General features: G+C 46.5%; 1 protein-coding gene across 1 annotated transcript in view; it reads left to right on the forward strand.

Annotated features, from left to right (window-relative positions):
- The first annotated feature begins 6,898 nt into the window (after nucleotides 1-6,898).
- LOC142579195 (gamma-aminobutyric acid receptor subunit alpha-6-like) overlaps nucleotides 6,899-14,379 on the forward strand; it is a 60,096-nt gene continuing 52,615 nt past the window's right edge. Inside the window, exon 1 of the mRNA XM_075689171.1 lies at nucleotides 6,899-7,377. Within this exon, the coding sequence (XP_075545286.1) occupies nucleotides 7,169-7,377 (209 nt within the window). The 5' untranslated portion in view covers nucleotides 6,899-7,168. The remainder of the gene's footprint in view (nucleotides 7,378-14,379) is intronic.

Consider the following 14,379-nt stretch of genomic DNA (forward strand, 5'->3'; position numbering starts at 1 on the left):
GAGTGTGCCGCGCATGCGCCGCGTTCGTCACGTGACGAATGACGGCGTGGTGTCGCTGCAGCTGCCGCTAGATGGAGTAACTGCCGCTGAGTCCACCGAAACGCCAGTCATTTCTGCGCTCTTGGCGCGACAGACTCGACTACGGTCGTATAGAAGTGTTCTGACCCGCAGCGGTAGTTGAGTGACTATGGCGTTCTGCCGCTGAGCACAAGTCTGCGGTTACGATTGGCGGCAACGGTGACTACGTTTCAGAAATGGAGAACGTGTCCAAGACAACTTTGTAATTAGCGTAAAAGGCAAGTTATAGAGGCTTACAGTCGATTCGTTTTTAAATTTATCGAATGGCTCAATCTAGATGTACGTATTAAAATAGTAAAATACTCATGCTTATAAATGATTAGCAAATAAGAGAAACCAAACATTCGCTGTTCCTAAAGGCAGGAAGGACAAAACTCAGGTACAGGCGGTGATTGATTCTGTCTTTGCATTTCCTATGAAAACGAATGCAATAATAGTTGCATCAGAGCACAAATTAGAAAAAGGGTGAGGAGCTTCGACCACAGACGCTTACCCTCCTGAGTGCATCCGCGAGGTGCCGGTCGTAGCCTCGAGTCCTTTTTTAATACACTGTCACCTCATTACCCGTAATGTTTATCATTAAGCGATGTTTTTCAATAGTTTATTCACACGTTGGTACCTTGTTAGCGCTAATCTGAAACTCATTACTGCAAAACAAACGAGTGGTAATTAACTTCCGCAAGAGCGCTGGTATCCGAGCAGAAAAACGACTGGAAGTTGTGCTCTCGAAGAGGCAATTTGCCGCTTCAGAAGCGATTTCTTCCGTAAACTTGAGTTCTCTGTCGTACTGAAGTACAGTGAGAATAACCACGAGTTATCCTTCTTTAATTTCGTGTCCGCCAAGTGACATCACGCTAGAGGCAATAAAAATACATTTCCTTGCCCGTTATTGGGGTGTCCTTACAGTTATCGCTCCATGCATAAAGTTACAATTCACGCGACTAAACAGGGGTAATGTTCTATGTCTAGCAATCAGCAAACGGGGGGAAGGGGCGAGGGGAGGAGGCACAAGTAATAGAAGTAGCCAAATAATGCAGATCAAAACAAAAATGTGTTTCACGTATAACGAGTAATAACTGACTCAATTCTGGTAAAAAACTTCTGGCTGTAACTGAAAAGCAAGACGATTGGTTGTTATGTCGCCAATCAACAATGCAGCATTTCTTGCTACAACGCTGGTAGTTTCAGTAGGTACGCCGATACAAGATGACATAAGAGCATGTCGTGGAATAATGACAGAAAAACTTGTAAATACAAGATATTCTATATTTACTTGCCCGGCAGTACCTTATAATTTTCGACAGAACACGCCTCTAAACTGTGCGCATGTTACGACAATGGCTGATTAGCATTTTGCCTATGGGCCATCATCGCCATTTTCTTTCTTGTGCATAAAAGCATTCGTTCCATTATTTCACTTTGTTAATAGTTAGTGTGCCGCCGTCTTGTACCTTTACTATAGACCGTTCGTATTTCGTGCAATTAACACTATACGATCCGCACTGCCTCCAGAATCATCTCTGAAAAGCATAAGATCCGGTAAAAATGTGTGTCAGCGTGAAGCAAAATGGGGAAGGGGACGTAAACGAGGGCGTGGAATGTTATCTCGCAAATTATTTCAAACAAATTTTCTCATACATATATACGTGTGTGTGTGTTTCTGTGTGTGTGTGACGAAGGCTTAAACGAAATTCAAGCGAGCGCGTCCAATAGTACGTGCTCTTTCTTCGTTACATAACGTGTTTTTTTCTCTCTCTTTCTTTTTCTGTTTATGGCGTACAGGAAAACGCCTTCTGCATAACACATGCGATGCGCTTGAGATCTAGAACGTTCCATTTTCATAATAAACCGACCGTGGCTTCCGATGACCTTCCTCTGCCTAATGGTGACAGGCATGCAAGAAAGAAAAAAGAAAAAAAACCAAGCTGAAGAAAAGTTGACGCACTGAACTGAAGTTTGTCGCATCTAAGCGAGCAGAACGGCGATTCTATTTTCGGTTGTATATTCGTTTACATTTATCAAGAAGCAAAACTGTGCTAGTAGGTGAAGGTTCCGAGCGTTGAGAAGAATTAATGCAACCCCGCGTGTGAAAGCCACAGCGGTGGGCTGATGACGTAGCTCAAGAAGAACACGTCAGTTCAGAGCGCTATCTGAAATCGGGAAATGGACGTTGGATGCCACGTGGGGCAATAATGCGTAAATGGAACCGCACGAACACAGTTCCGCTCATGCGGCATGCAGTATGCCAACCCAAACTCCGGAGCAAAAGAAAACGTGACTGCGTGAGAAACGGGGAAAAAAACACGTGACTGCGCAATTCATCGCGCGTAGTGCATATAAGCGGGCCCGGTCGGAAGGTAGGTGATTTCGCAGCCGTGAGTCTCGCCAGCGAGAGCGCCGTCATTAACGCGCCACATTGTTTCGAGAGTGACGACAGTGAGCCTTGTGAAAAATGCCACGAAAAGAAAAGATGTAAAGGAGCCTGAGTACATTTGAGAAGTAGATATACAGATGGGAAACTATCCGTGCTGGTACAGATATATAGCGGTACACGGTTGATCTTGGCTGTTAGTTCGCTTTAGAGTCGGGAGCGCGTGGCATAGTAGACGGGTGAATAGCAATATTTTTTTCTTGCTTGCCCGTTGGTAACTGCGGATGCGCCTATGTCACAAATAATCGTTTCAGACAAATATTCAACATGCTGAAAAAGTTTGGTGTGCCTTTCACCTATATAGCCGCACACCCACAATGCGTGAAGCACCGACCCCACTTCGTGACAGAAGAATGTAGTTGAAATATGTGACGTCAGGACCTGGACATAAACGGCATGGTACAGCCAGATTTCTTACCGTGTAGAAGAGGTTGGGGAGTTTGCAATAATAAGATCTTGATGATGGCTAGTTGGTATTTGTTTCCTTCTGCCCTCCTCTTTTTCGCGCTTTTTAACCCCAGTTCTAGGTTGGGGAGGAGTGGGAAAGAATTCGTATTTTCCCTAATTGCTCACGGCTTTGAAAAGGGGGACCCCCATTCGAGCGAAGGGCAACTTGAATGGCCCAAACAGTAATGGGAACCCGAAGGAAAGCCAGTGCATTTCAAGCGCAGTGCGCGAGTTATCCACTTAGCATACGACGTAGAAAAGTGACGCTACGCCCCTTGGGATTGAATGCGCTTCATCCAGGCACTTGTGTTTAAGAGGCGTACAATATCACTCAACTATAGGCGAAGTTTGTTTGCCTCTGAGCTTTAGTTATAACAGTTTCTTCACGCACTGAGTCGTATCAATCAGGCCTGCTGCTCGCACAAGTAATCTCACAAGTAAATAGAGGAGTCAGAGAGAATGAAGGCAAGGCGTAGATAAGGCGATCGGCTAACGGGATGAGGCATGTTCGAGGGCCTGGAAACGTGACTTGCATGCGACACCTATATCAGCGAAAAAAAAAATGCGGCGAAAGGATTAAATGTGCGCCAATGTGCGTCTTTATATGAGATCTGTATGAGATGATAAATAATAACACGAACTCAGTCATGCAAAATGCTTCAAAAGGAATTTTCCAGCAGCTACACATTATCGACAGCGGACAACTATTATGCCTCAGGCTGCTATGAGGACACATTGACGATTGTATCGACAACGAATTTGTCAGGGCTGACAATATCGTAACCCTGGACCTCTGACCAACACCAGCATGGACAGCCCATGCAAACACAGATGTAATTGAAATTGCACCTTAACTACTCTTCACAAGGAATTTATTAATTCACTGTCTAGTAGAGAATCTCGTTGAGCCTTCAGAGTTAGTTTCTGTTTATTGGTGCACGACCGGGGTCCAGACACCTTTTGCACAGAGAAAGGGCGCCTATCTAGAGCTTAGACGACTGCGAAAAATCTCTCACTGCTAGCCATGTTGCGGATACTCAACGAGGCATGCTCAACAAAAAGCTTTCATGGCAGTACAGTCATCTTCCTAGCGATTGAGGAAAGAGAAACGACCAGTCTCTTCGGCCAGTGCTCAGTAGAGCATGAAAACAACAGCGAACGGTTCGAATGCAGGAGACTGGGTTTTGGTGGAGAGGAAGTTTCTCCCTCAACTCGCCCATCCGGTCAAACGGAGTACTGGCAACAAATGGTACATAGTCGCCATGTTGCTTTTCCAGCAAATAATTTTCTCTCTCCTGAGTGCACGAGGGTTTCGGTCCCAAGAGAAACAGGTGCAGCTTCGCCAACATTTGCCCATAGATAACTTGACTATGTTGCCATTCATGTGACAGAGATCGAATGTGATGAGGAGACAGTGTGCACTTTACAGCCCTCCCTGCCTGACTGTAATCACTTTGTTGCACGCTGTAGGATTTCCGCCGGGTTGCGTTTTGCGGAAGATCCTGCCCTATTTCCAGTGTATAACGCATAGACTTACATAAATGCAGGTTCAGATGCTGTGATCGTTTGTTCCGATATATTGACCATACTGTATTGCATTTTGCTTGCATTTAACATTTCGGCAAGGCCATTTGGGTAACTGTGGCTCCTTTAATAAATTGTGACCGTTGCGTGGTTTTTATTTTGGCCTTCAATTAGGTTTGCATACTCGTTCTGAGAATGATGCCAATAGGAAAATTAGCGCCGAATATTGCCTCTCATGGCCAGAAACGTGGTCCTCAGTGAATAGGAGAAATTGGGCGAGTCGTCTTGCTCGCACAAAATTTTTTTTGAAGTGCGTTGCAAGTGTAATCGTCATTGTATTTATCTTTATTCACCGCTTCTTTTTTTTCCCTCAGCAACTCTCAAGCAAAATGCACCCTATTTCATTTTACGACCACTGCGTGGTTGTTGCGAGGGCTGATTCGGACGTTCATGCTAGTTTGGACCTCAGTGAGCATTCGTGGTTGTTAAATTCACCTCTTGCGTGTGACATGTAGTCTACTGATATCGTCCGCTCAGCCCATAAAAATGGTTATTCCCGCGGTTTGCCGTTACTTTCACTTGCGAGCTGTTTAAACGATAGATCCACTCAACTGCCACAAACATAGAGTCCGCAAACTTGTCTCGCAAGAAATAGGACGGGAAAACGTTGCTTAAGGTCATTGCAGTCTTTCTGAGCTATCCCGACTCTGTAATTTCTGCGCGCCTTGAAAGCATTAATAAATGAATTGAAATAAATGATGAAATTCCTCGCTCGTGTGCCGATGGCATTAGTTTTGTTTGCCCTTCTCGTTTTCCCCTACGTAAAGCAGCAAGCCAGAGAGGGGCTGACCTCTCTGCATATCTCGCATAAAAAAAAAGATGTTATCTTCTTCTCTCGCTAGGGTTCAATGCATTCTACATACATTTGAGACGAGGCCCTATATAGGAGTACCCATGTTCAAACACATATTAGGTGTTCCAGGTTGATATCGCTGGTTCTTTGACCAGCAGTGCGGGAAAGCTACTCTATTATTTCAGTAAAGAACGTACAGCAGATGTAAACGGTTACAAATAACAGGAGTACATCCTGGAGCGAACGCCTTGAACTGTAAGCCGAAAGCCAGAGGCACGCAGTCCGCCCTCTAGGCATGGATTCACCATGATACAAGAAAATGTATACTAAAGACCAATGGGGTATGTCATATAAAATATGTGAGCAAAGAACAAAAGAACAGCTTTAGCTAAATTAAAACCAATGCGAAACCACAAGTGCACACGGCGAGAAAGCAAGACACATTGCAAGGAAAACATTTTAGCCACAGTGGAGCCAACTAACACACGAATACCACAACCGGTCTAATACGAAAATGAAAATCCGTAAATCGCTACAAGGCTGCCTTTTATACCGGAAGAAACAGGGATAAACTTCTTTTTCCCTTTATGTTGCAAGATTACTCTGTTTTAACGAAGAAGTCATGCTGTTTTGCTTTTATTCTAGACGGAACTAGGATAAAGAAGATGTGGTCTTAGTGTGTCCTTCCTTACTAATTTTTTACATCAAATTACGAAACATAAATCAAACTTTAAGATGGGGTGCAGAGGCGCGAACAGAGCTCAAGAGCTCTTCCATGCAGTTTCTTGTGGAATGTTTATGTAAATCCCATCCGCGATTTACGTTTGCGGTCTTCCTAGAATACTTAGTACACCGAACTCAAGCGACGACCTCGCGGCTTATACGAACGCGCGAATGGCACTGAACCACCGTGTCGAGCACTTGTTCCCCAAACAATGCTTGTGGAATGAGCTTGACTCGAGTGGCGCAGCGTTGCAGATCCTCGATGCTGCCCCGTCTGCGAACACCGTTTCACCATTAATGAGAGTGACGCGCAGTTTACACTTTGTGTGTCCCACTTGCCCCTCCTCTGCACTCCTCTTCCGCATGTCGCTTGGCGCCGTGCTAACCTGGGATGAGGCAAGCCGCAGCGCCGAGCTTTAGCTGTCCGCGTTAATCCCACTGCCCGGTCGCGGCATACGGCCAGCTGCTCTAATCCGGCCGCCCTTCCAATTACGGCAACGTCGTTTGAATCCCATTCAGGAGAACTCAAACGCCGAGGCGCGAGCTTGGATCGCGTGCCGCGCAGCGGCGCTGCCCTCCTCCCTAATCCCATAAATAGCCAGAGACGCAAAAAACAAGGAAAACGAGAGCGTGCGAGCTTGTGGGAGAAGAGGCGGCGAGAGGGCACAAGAAGAGAGGAAGACGGGCAAAGAGCAGCGACGGCAATCCTTTCACCTTTCCCCTCGCATGCCAGCCTTCCCCCGCACACTCGCGCGCGCACGTACCTCTACCCTCTCACCGTTACCTCGAGAGATTCGCGCGCTCGTCCGGCGCACGGCGCGCGCGGCGATTCAGACGCGAAGTGGCGCCAACTTTCCCTTCGTCGACCCTGTTTCTCGGCCGCGGGCGGCTGTGCGCGCGCGCGCCGGAGTTGGGACCTGTACGCGGCTGCCTGGCCAGACCCGGGGCCGCGTCGCGTGGCCGCGAATCTTTCGGTGCCGACTCCGTGGATGTGGGCGGCGGACAGACCATGAGCGCGCGGAGGTAGTAGCGGCTCACGGGGCAGGGGCGGTCCGCTGGAGTCGCCACGATGCTGCTATGCCGTCGGTCGCGGGACCCGGGAGGACAGCACCATGAGTCCGGCCAGCAGTGGCGGCGACGGGCCTGGAAGAGCTTCGTCGGTCGCCCGTCCCGGTGCCGCCGAGCGCCGCTTGCCTCACGGCCAGCGCGGACGGCGGGCTTCGACGCCAACGCCGCTTCCTCAGCCGTTGCGACGTGGCACTGGGACGTCGTCGCCGGCCTTGGCCACCGTTGTCTGTTGCTTTCTCGTCACCTGGACCAGGTATTACCGGGCTGGACGTCTGCGCTGGCGTTCTCGGTGTTGGTTCGCTATTGTGGGCGTTCTTGTTGCTTTCCTCGCGTTACTTATAATGGTACAGCGGGCTGGGCGGGAGAAGTTTCGTATAAAAGCTTAATTGACGTCGTACGCCGATCACACTCTCACACTTTCGCCTTCTGTAGTTGGCTTCTTGAGATATCTATCACAACACACAGAGCTGAAGATTTCGAACTCAACTGGCTGTTTTGATTTGGTACAGCAGGTGTAAAATGATGTACTTGGACAGAACCTCCATCGGACATCTGAATGAGAACATTTGGTTAATTGTATATTAGACGATCGAGAAACACTCCGCTATCACGCAGGTTATTTTCCTAATACTCCCTTAAGAATTTCATGCATCTCAATTATTATTTACTTATTTTTACTATTGTCCAAACTATCTTATAAATGAAAGAAGACTGTAGCAGCCGGTTTTTTATTACTGTTGTTTATTGACATGAAGTGAATATCCTAAGAACGAATGCTCTGCCGTGGAAGTTAGTTTTTCAACAACATCAAAGAGTGGCTAGGTTTGCTCAGGGGAAGCGTTCTGCGGTTGGACATAAGATGACCGCTAGAACGCCCGCCAGCGGAGGCTGCTTTTGGATGGAATCAGGATGCACGAATGCTCGTGTATTAAGATTTCGATTCAAGACACAGAATCGAAGATAGTCGAAACAAATTTTATAGTGCACCATTCAGTGTCTCTCAGAGCCATACCTCACTTTCAAAGCTTTATTTGATACGATTTAAGGCCATCAAACAAGTGAACTCATGTGTCGAAAGAAGTGGTTAAACAAGGGCATACTGATGGTCAGTGAGACCCCAGAAGTCTTTGATGGGCTTACGAGTGAGTGAGTCTACTTTTTATAAAGCACTATTGCAGTATCTCTATGAAACGAGCCTGCATGCCTGTACTAAGTTTCATATTGACGTTATGCCGCATGGCAACCCAAGCGGAAAAAAAATGCTTTCATTAATAGATGTCGCCGTAGCTCAATTTGTAAGGGCTTCGCACGCGTAATGGTGATTACTGTAGGTTCGGCTACCACAGGTGCGAAGTTGTTTTTTTCTCGTCCTCGTTCATTTACCTTTACTTCATCATTACATTTTAATGGAAACGACAATTATTTTAATATATGTTTTTTGGCTCGATTTTGCTTTCATATTGTTCTGACCAACGAAAATTCTGGTCCCTTCATCTCTCCTATTGTTGTCGCACTATAAACGAAAGCTTAATTCGCCGATTTGAATAGCATTTGTTGTAACAAAGAAAGAAACCGAAGTTCAATTTTAGTGAATAGTTGTGTAACAGTTACAATTTACATGCTCAAATGCACTTCACTAATTATCTAACTTCATAAGACGCCCAAATTCAAGCTCATATTTGCCATGACAAAGTAACGCCCCCCCCCCCCCCAAAAAAAAAAAAAACGACGGTCGCTTCAAACGGGTCTAATGCTTGGCCTAATGTGCCCTCGTTCTCACCGTTCCTTGCCTTGCCTCGGCCTTTGGACTCATGTCCTGGCTGTTTCTACTAATAAACACGGAGGCACATAGTGATTGATTGACTAATGGTGTTTAACGGGCCAATAGTAACACATGGTAAATGACAGCCGCCGTATAGTGGCGGTTGCTGGATTTAATTTGAACGGTTGGGTTGTTCAATGTAGGCACACCAAAGCACGGCACACGAGCGAGCATTTTTGGATTTCCCTTCCATCAGAATGAGACAGACGTAGCAGTGAATTAAAAGAGCGACCTTGTGCTTATATAGGGATACCAGTTAACAATATATCCTAGCTGTCCAAAAAAAAGGAAATTATTTAATAAGCTAGATGGAAGATACGATATTTCGGACTACTGCGTTAGGTTATCAGAACACTGACAACAGAACACCGTAGGTCTTATAATTGTATTTTGCACAGTGTTTTAAAATCTCTTTCTTTTTTCATTGAAGACCTTGGCTAACGCTAGCTAGGGTGCACGGTAGAGCATCAAAACGCCATAACCAATGAGCCACTGCGTAATCAGTACAAGCATAGCTCCCACGCAACAAGAGCTTGAGTACAGCCAGTTCAGTTCAGCACCTGTTGTCATGGTTTAGGTGCGCTAATGATCAGCCGTTTCAATAGCATCAGTCGTGGACTACGCTTCTGCGTCCCCCCCCCCCCTACTGCTTTCTTATATTTCCGTCACTTTCACCGTGCATAGATGTGGGCTTGTGACAACGGCGTGATATCGTCTGAGCCTGTAAATCGAGAAAGAAAGGTTACTCAAATGATATTGCGCAGAAAAAAAACGACACGGTCGTAAGAGAAGACGACACACCAAGCGAGTAACGGATTACCAACATGCCCGGAATGCTGCTCTCATAAAGAAAGGCTGCCGGGCGACGGTTTCGAGCGGATTCAACTTCATTGCACTGGAAGACGACCAGATCGGTGACACGACCATTCATGATCAAGTTTTTAGCGCTAAAGCTCCACCATCGCCGGGCAGCAACAACGCATTTTGTTTCACGAAAAAAAAAATTCCGCACGTAAGGTCTTATTCACTACGGACCATTGCCCAGCACTGTTTCATAATTCGCGAAACCACGCCGACGCCATTGCGACGACATTTCGCAGGAAGCGTCTTGCCTTATCGCAACTGCACCGTCATGGATACAGCCGGCTCCGTCCCGTTCCACCACAAGCAACCGTCCGACCTGCCGCAAGCCACGTTGCTTCCTGGGTGGGCCGACTCTGTGAGCCTATTCTCTGACCGATTCTCTGTGTGGGCCGATGCCTGTGAAGCTTATGAACGTCGCTAAGAGTGGGCAGACTCCATCCGAGCTCTGTGCGGTAGCTAATTCTACTCCTGGGGCAGTCTAAACACACAGCGCGTACTTCGGAGCTAACGATGCACGCACCAATACCCAATTCCCCAGCAACATCAAAGTGACATGCGGACACAACCATCGATATGTTCTGAATCGCATGACTGCTGTAATTCTATCCCTCTACTGTCGCCTATGTGAGCCCTGCGATGCTTAAGATATTGCCAGCATATCATTTCGACCCCACGTTCACAATGACACTTCGCCTTTGTCCACATTAACGGTTGCTTTGGTTTAGAAGACGACCGCACGGATGCCAGCCTCCGAGGCCAAGAATACACGCTGTTCCAGCCAGGCCTTAAACCTGCAAAATTGAATACTGGTATCCGTTATCATGCACAAGTTTCTCATTTAGGTGCAGGGGTTGACTGGCTGCGTATAACTTTACGTAAATTACTTCACATAAGTTGCTGTATTTACCTCTGCATTTACCGCGTGCGAAAGCTTTGACAGATGTTACTTTTTCATATAAATTTCTCACTATCATGTGCATGGTGTTGAGGATCTTGTTTTTATTCATCGAACTCGTACTTAGTGCTACCCCGGATACTTGTGACTCCATTAGTTGCGGCACCGGCGAGATACATACTGAACCAACAGCATCCGGCTGCGACGATAGTTCATGCATCACTTAGCCACCCAGGTTTTTGTCCCTGTTTGTCCAGCTTTACCTACCGCATGGCCCTGCAACATTTTTTGGTGGCCTATCCTCAGTGATGACGGTATTCAATGTATTGTATACTATTTTCCAATAATGAAAGGCACACTTAGCACCACCTGTCAAAGTGATAAGAAAAAGGCATTTAAATTCTTTTTCTGCTTATAATGAAGCCTCAAATTTGTTTGGTTTGTGTATTCAACATGATGACGGCACCCTCATTTGCAACCTAAAGCTGCGCTTCTTCCTTGGTGTGTTCAATCCGAACGGCAGTTTCCCGCGCCAGAAATCAGAAAAAAAAAATCTGTGCGGAGATCTCCGGCCCTTAAACCGCTCTCTCGGCTCAATTTATACTCTACAGATACAACGACCACGCTCACAGTTAAGCTGTTGGCTGAGCCACTCTGATCGACTCCGCCGGAGCCATCGTCTTCCCATCGCGAGTCACGTCCAACGTGACGACACTGACGACTACGGATGTATTCATCAATGTACCCATGCGCGGGGATTCTGTGCATATGGTCAGCGTTTCTCGACTTCCATCTGCTCTTATCACGTCCTCTTTACCTCGCCCATTATGATATGGTAACAGAGCCGATCTCCTGTTCTGACTGACCACCCTGCCTTTCTCCTTCCTTTCGTTCCCTTTGTGTGAGCAACATTTTTTTCTTAATGCGAAAGCATCAAATGGGGGGCCCATTCAGCGAAAGCGCTGGCGTCTACAGCAGTGAAACGGAACCTAAATTCCCATTGGCTGCGACGCCACGTCATGTGCACGCCTCGACAGAGCTCGTGAGCGGGCGCTCCAGAGTGGGCGAAAGAGAACACATGCTGCCGCGCCAGGTGTTGCGCGAGGGGAGAGGGCGTCGCCGCGACGCCACGTAAGCCTCCCTCTCGGGAGCCTACGTCATCCGCCCGTTTCTTGACGATCGCTCGCAAACGCGATAGCGCGCTTTGACCGAAGACCTCTAACAGAGGAACTTATTTTAAAATGCCGCCGTCACAAGGGGGGAGGGGGCATCGCAGCAGAGGACTACGAGGGCACTGTTGCAGTTTTTAAGGGCTACAGAATTAGACAAGCGGCTGTAGCATGAACAGATGTTCATAGTGCTGCAAGTGCTACTGTGCTGTGCGGTGACAGTGTGCGGCGATAGTGACCAACTGTGATTGTATGTCTGTGCTCCTTTCTTTCTTTATCTCTACTTTGTTATCGCTTTACCTCCCCCTCCCCTCTTTCCCCAGCTTAGGGTAGCAAACTGGATCTTCCCCTCTTGTTGGCCTCCCTGCCTTTCCCCTTTCCTCTGCCTCTCACTCTCTTGTTCGTGCACGCTCTTGCCTGAGTTCTAAATTTGCCTTGGTAATCGCTATAAAAAATTATAGTGTAAGAAAACTGAATAAATTCGAAAGTAAAATATTGGATGACGCTTAAACTTCGCCTTTAAGAGTAGTAAGCGATAGCATTAAACGATCCCTGACTGCTTTGCTACGCTTCCCGGTAACTGCAGCTTATGTAACTGTAATGTTTACCAGTAAACGTTGGCGGCGAACGCTATGGAAGTGCTGCCTCTTGCGCGTGGGCCGATCCTGGAGTTGGTGCAGAGACGTGTAAAAAAATTACATAATTTTAAGGTTTGCGTTATTGTTTCGCACTTTTAATATTTATGTCTGAAAAGATGTAATATAGAAGGCATGCGCTCTCGGTGTTTTGTTTCGTGACGTTTGTTTGTAGATTAATTCTCAAAATTCCGAGGAATAAATTTGTCAAGAATGTAAGACAAGGTGTGAGAAACTTTAGTGATAGAATGCGGTGGCAATATAACCCGCATATACCGCATGTCTTAGAGCCAGAGGTAGCATATCATCATCATCATCATCATCATCATCATCATCATCATCATCATCATCATCATCATCATCATCCAATTTTACATGCGCTGCAGAACGAAGGCTTCTCCCTGCGATCACCAATTACTCCTGCCTTGCGCCAGCCGATTCCAACTAGCGCCCGCGAATTCCCTAATTTCATCGCCCCACCTAGTCTCGTGCCGTCTTCGACTGCGCTTCCCTTCTCTTGATACCCATTCTTTGACGCTAATAGTCCACCGGTTATCTAACCTGCGCACAACATGACCTGCCCAGCTCCATTTCTTTCTCTCAATGTAAATTAGAATATCGCCTATACCCCTTTGCTTTCTGATCCAAACCGCTCTCCTTCGGTCTCTTTACGTTATGCCTAGCATTTTCGTTCCATCACTCTTTGCGCGGTCTTTAACTTGTTCTCAGGCTTCTTTGTCAGCCTGCAAGTTTCGGCCCCATATGTCAGCACCGGTAAAATGCACTGTTTTTATAGCTTCCTTTTGCAATGGTAATGACAAGCTTCCAGTCAGGAGCTGACAATGTCTGTCGTATGCGCTCCAACTCGTTTTTATTCTTCTGTGAATTTCCTTCCCATGTTTAGGGTCTCTTGTGAGTAATTGACCCAGGTAAACGCACTCCATCACAGATTCTAGAGGCTGACTGGCGAACCTGAACTCTTGTTTCCTTGCCAGGGTATTGAGCGTTATATTTGTCTTCTGCATATTGATATTCAACCCCACACTTACACTTTCTTGTTAAGGTCCTCAATCATTTATTGTACCCGTCCCCAGTGTTGCTGAATAGGACAATGTCATCTGCAAACCGAAGGTTGCTGAGATATTCGCCGTTCATCCTTACTCCTAAGCCTTGCCAGTTTAATAGCTTGAGTACTTCTTCAAAGAACGCAGCGAATAGCATTGGAGAGATTGTGTCTCCTTGTTTGATCCGTTTCCTTATAGGTATCTTCCTACCTTTCTTATGTAGAATGAAAGTAGCTGTGGAATCTCCGCAGATATTTTCGAAGATATATACGTAAGTGACCTGTACTCCTTGATTAGGCAATGCCTCTATGACTGCTGGTATCTCTACTGAACCAAATGCATTTTCGTAATCTATCAAAACCATATAGAGAGGCTGAGGGTCCTCTGCGGATTTCTCAATTACCTGATTAATGACATGGATTTGATCCATTGTAGAGTATCCTTTCCTGAAGCCAGCCTCTTCTCTTAGTTGACTAAAGTCCAGTGTGGCCCTTATTCTATTGGAAAATATCTTGGTGAATACATTATTTATTACTGGGAGTAAGCTAATCGGCCTATAATTTTTCAGTTCAACGTCTCCCTTTTTGTGGATTAGGATAGTGTTTACATTCTTCCAGTTTTTTGGGGCTCTTGAAGTCTATAGACACTTCGTATACAGAAGTGTATACTACGGAAATTTTCAATCGCAGACAACTCTGCCGGTACCGACACCGAATTTTCTGAGACGCGGGGCCCTTAACGCTTCCGCTTTAAAGCGTTTGCGGTAGTGAGTTTTGGACCTAGGACCCACGGTCAGAAGCCGAGTG

This window comes from Dermacentor variabilis, chromosome 4 (genome assembly GCF_050947875.1).
Source record: "Dermacentor variabilis isolate Ectoservices chromosome 4, ASM5094787v1, whole genome shotgun sequence".
NCBI lineage: Eukaryota > Metazoa > Arthropoda > Arachnida > Ixodida > Ixodidae > Dermacentor > Dermacentor variabilis.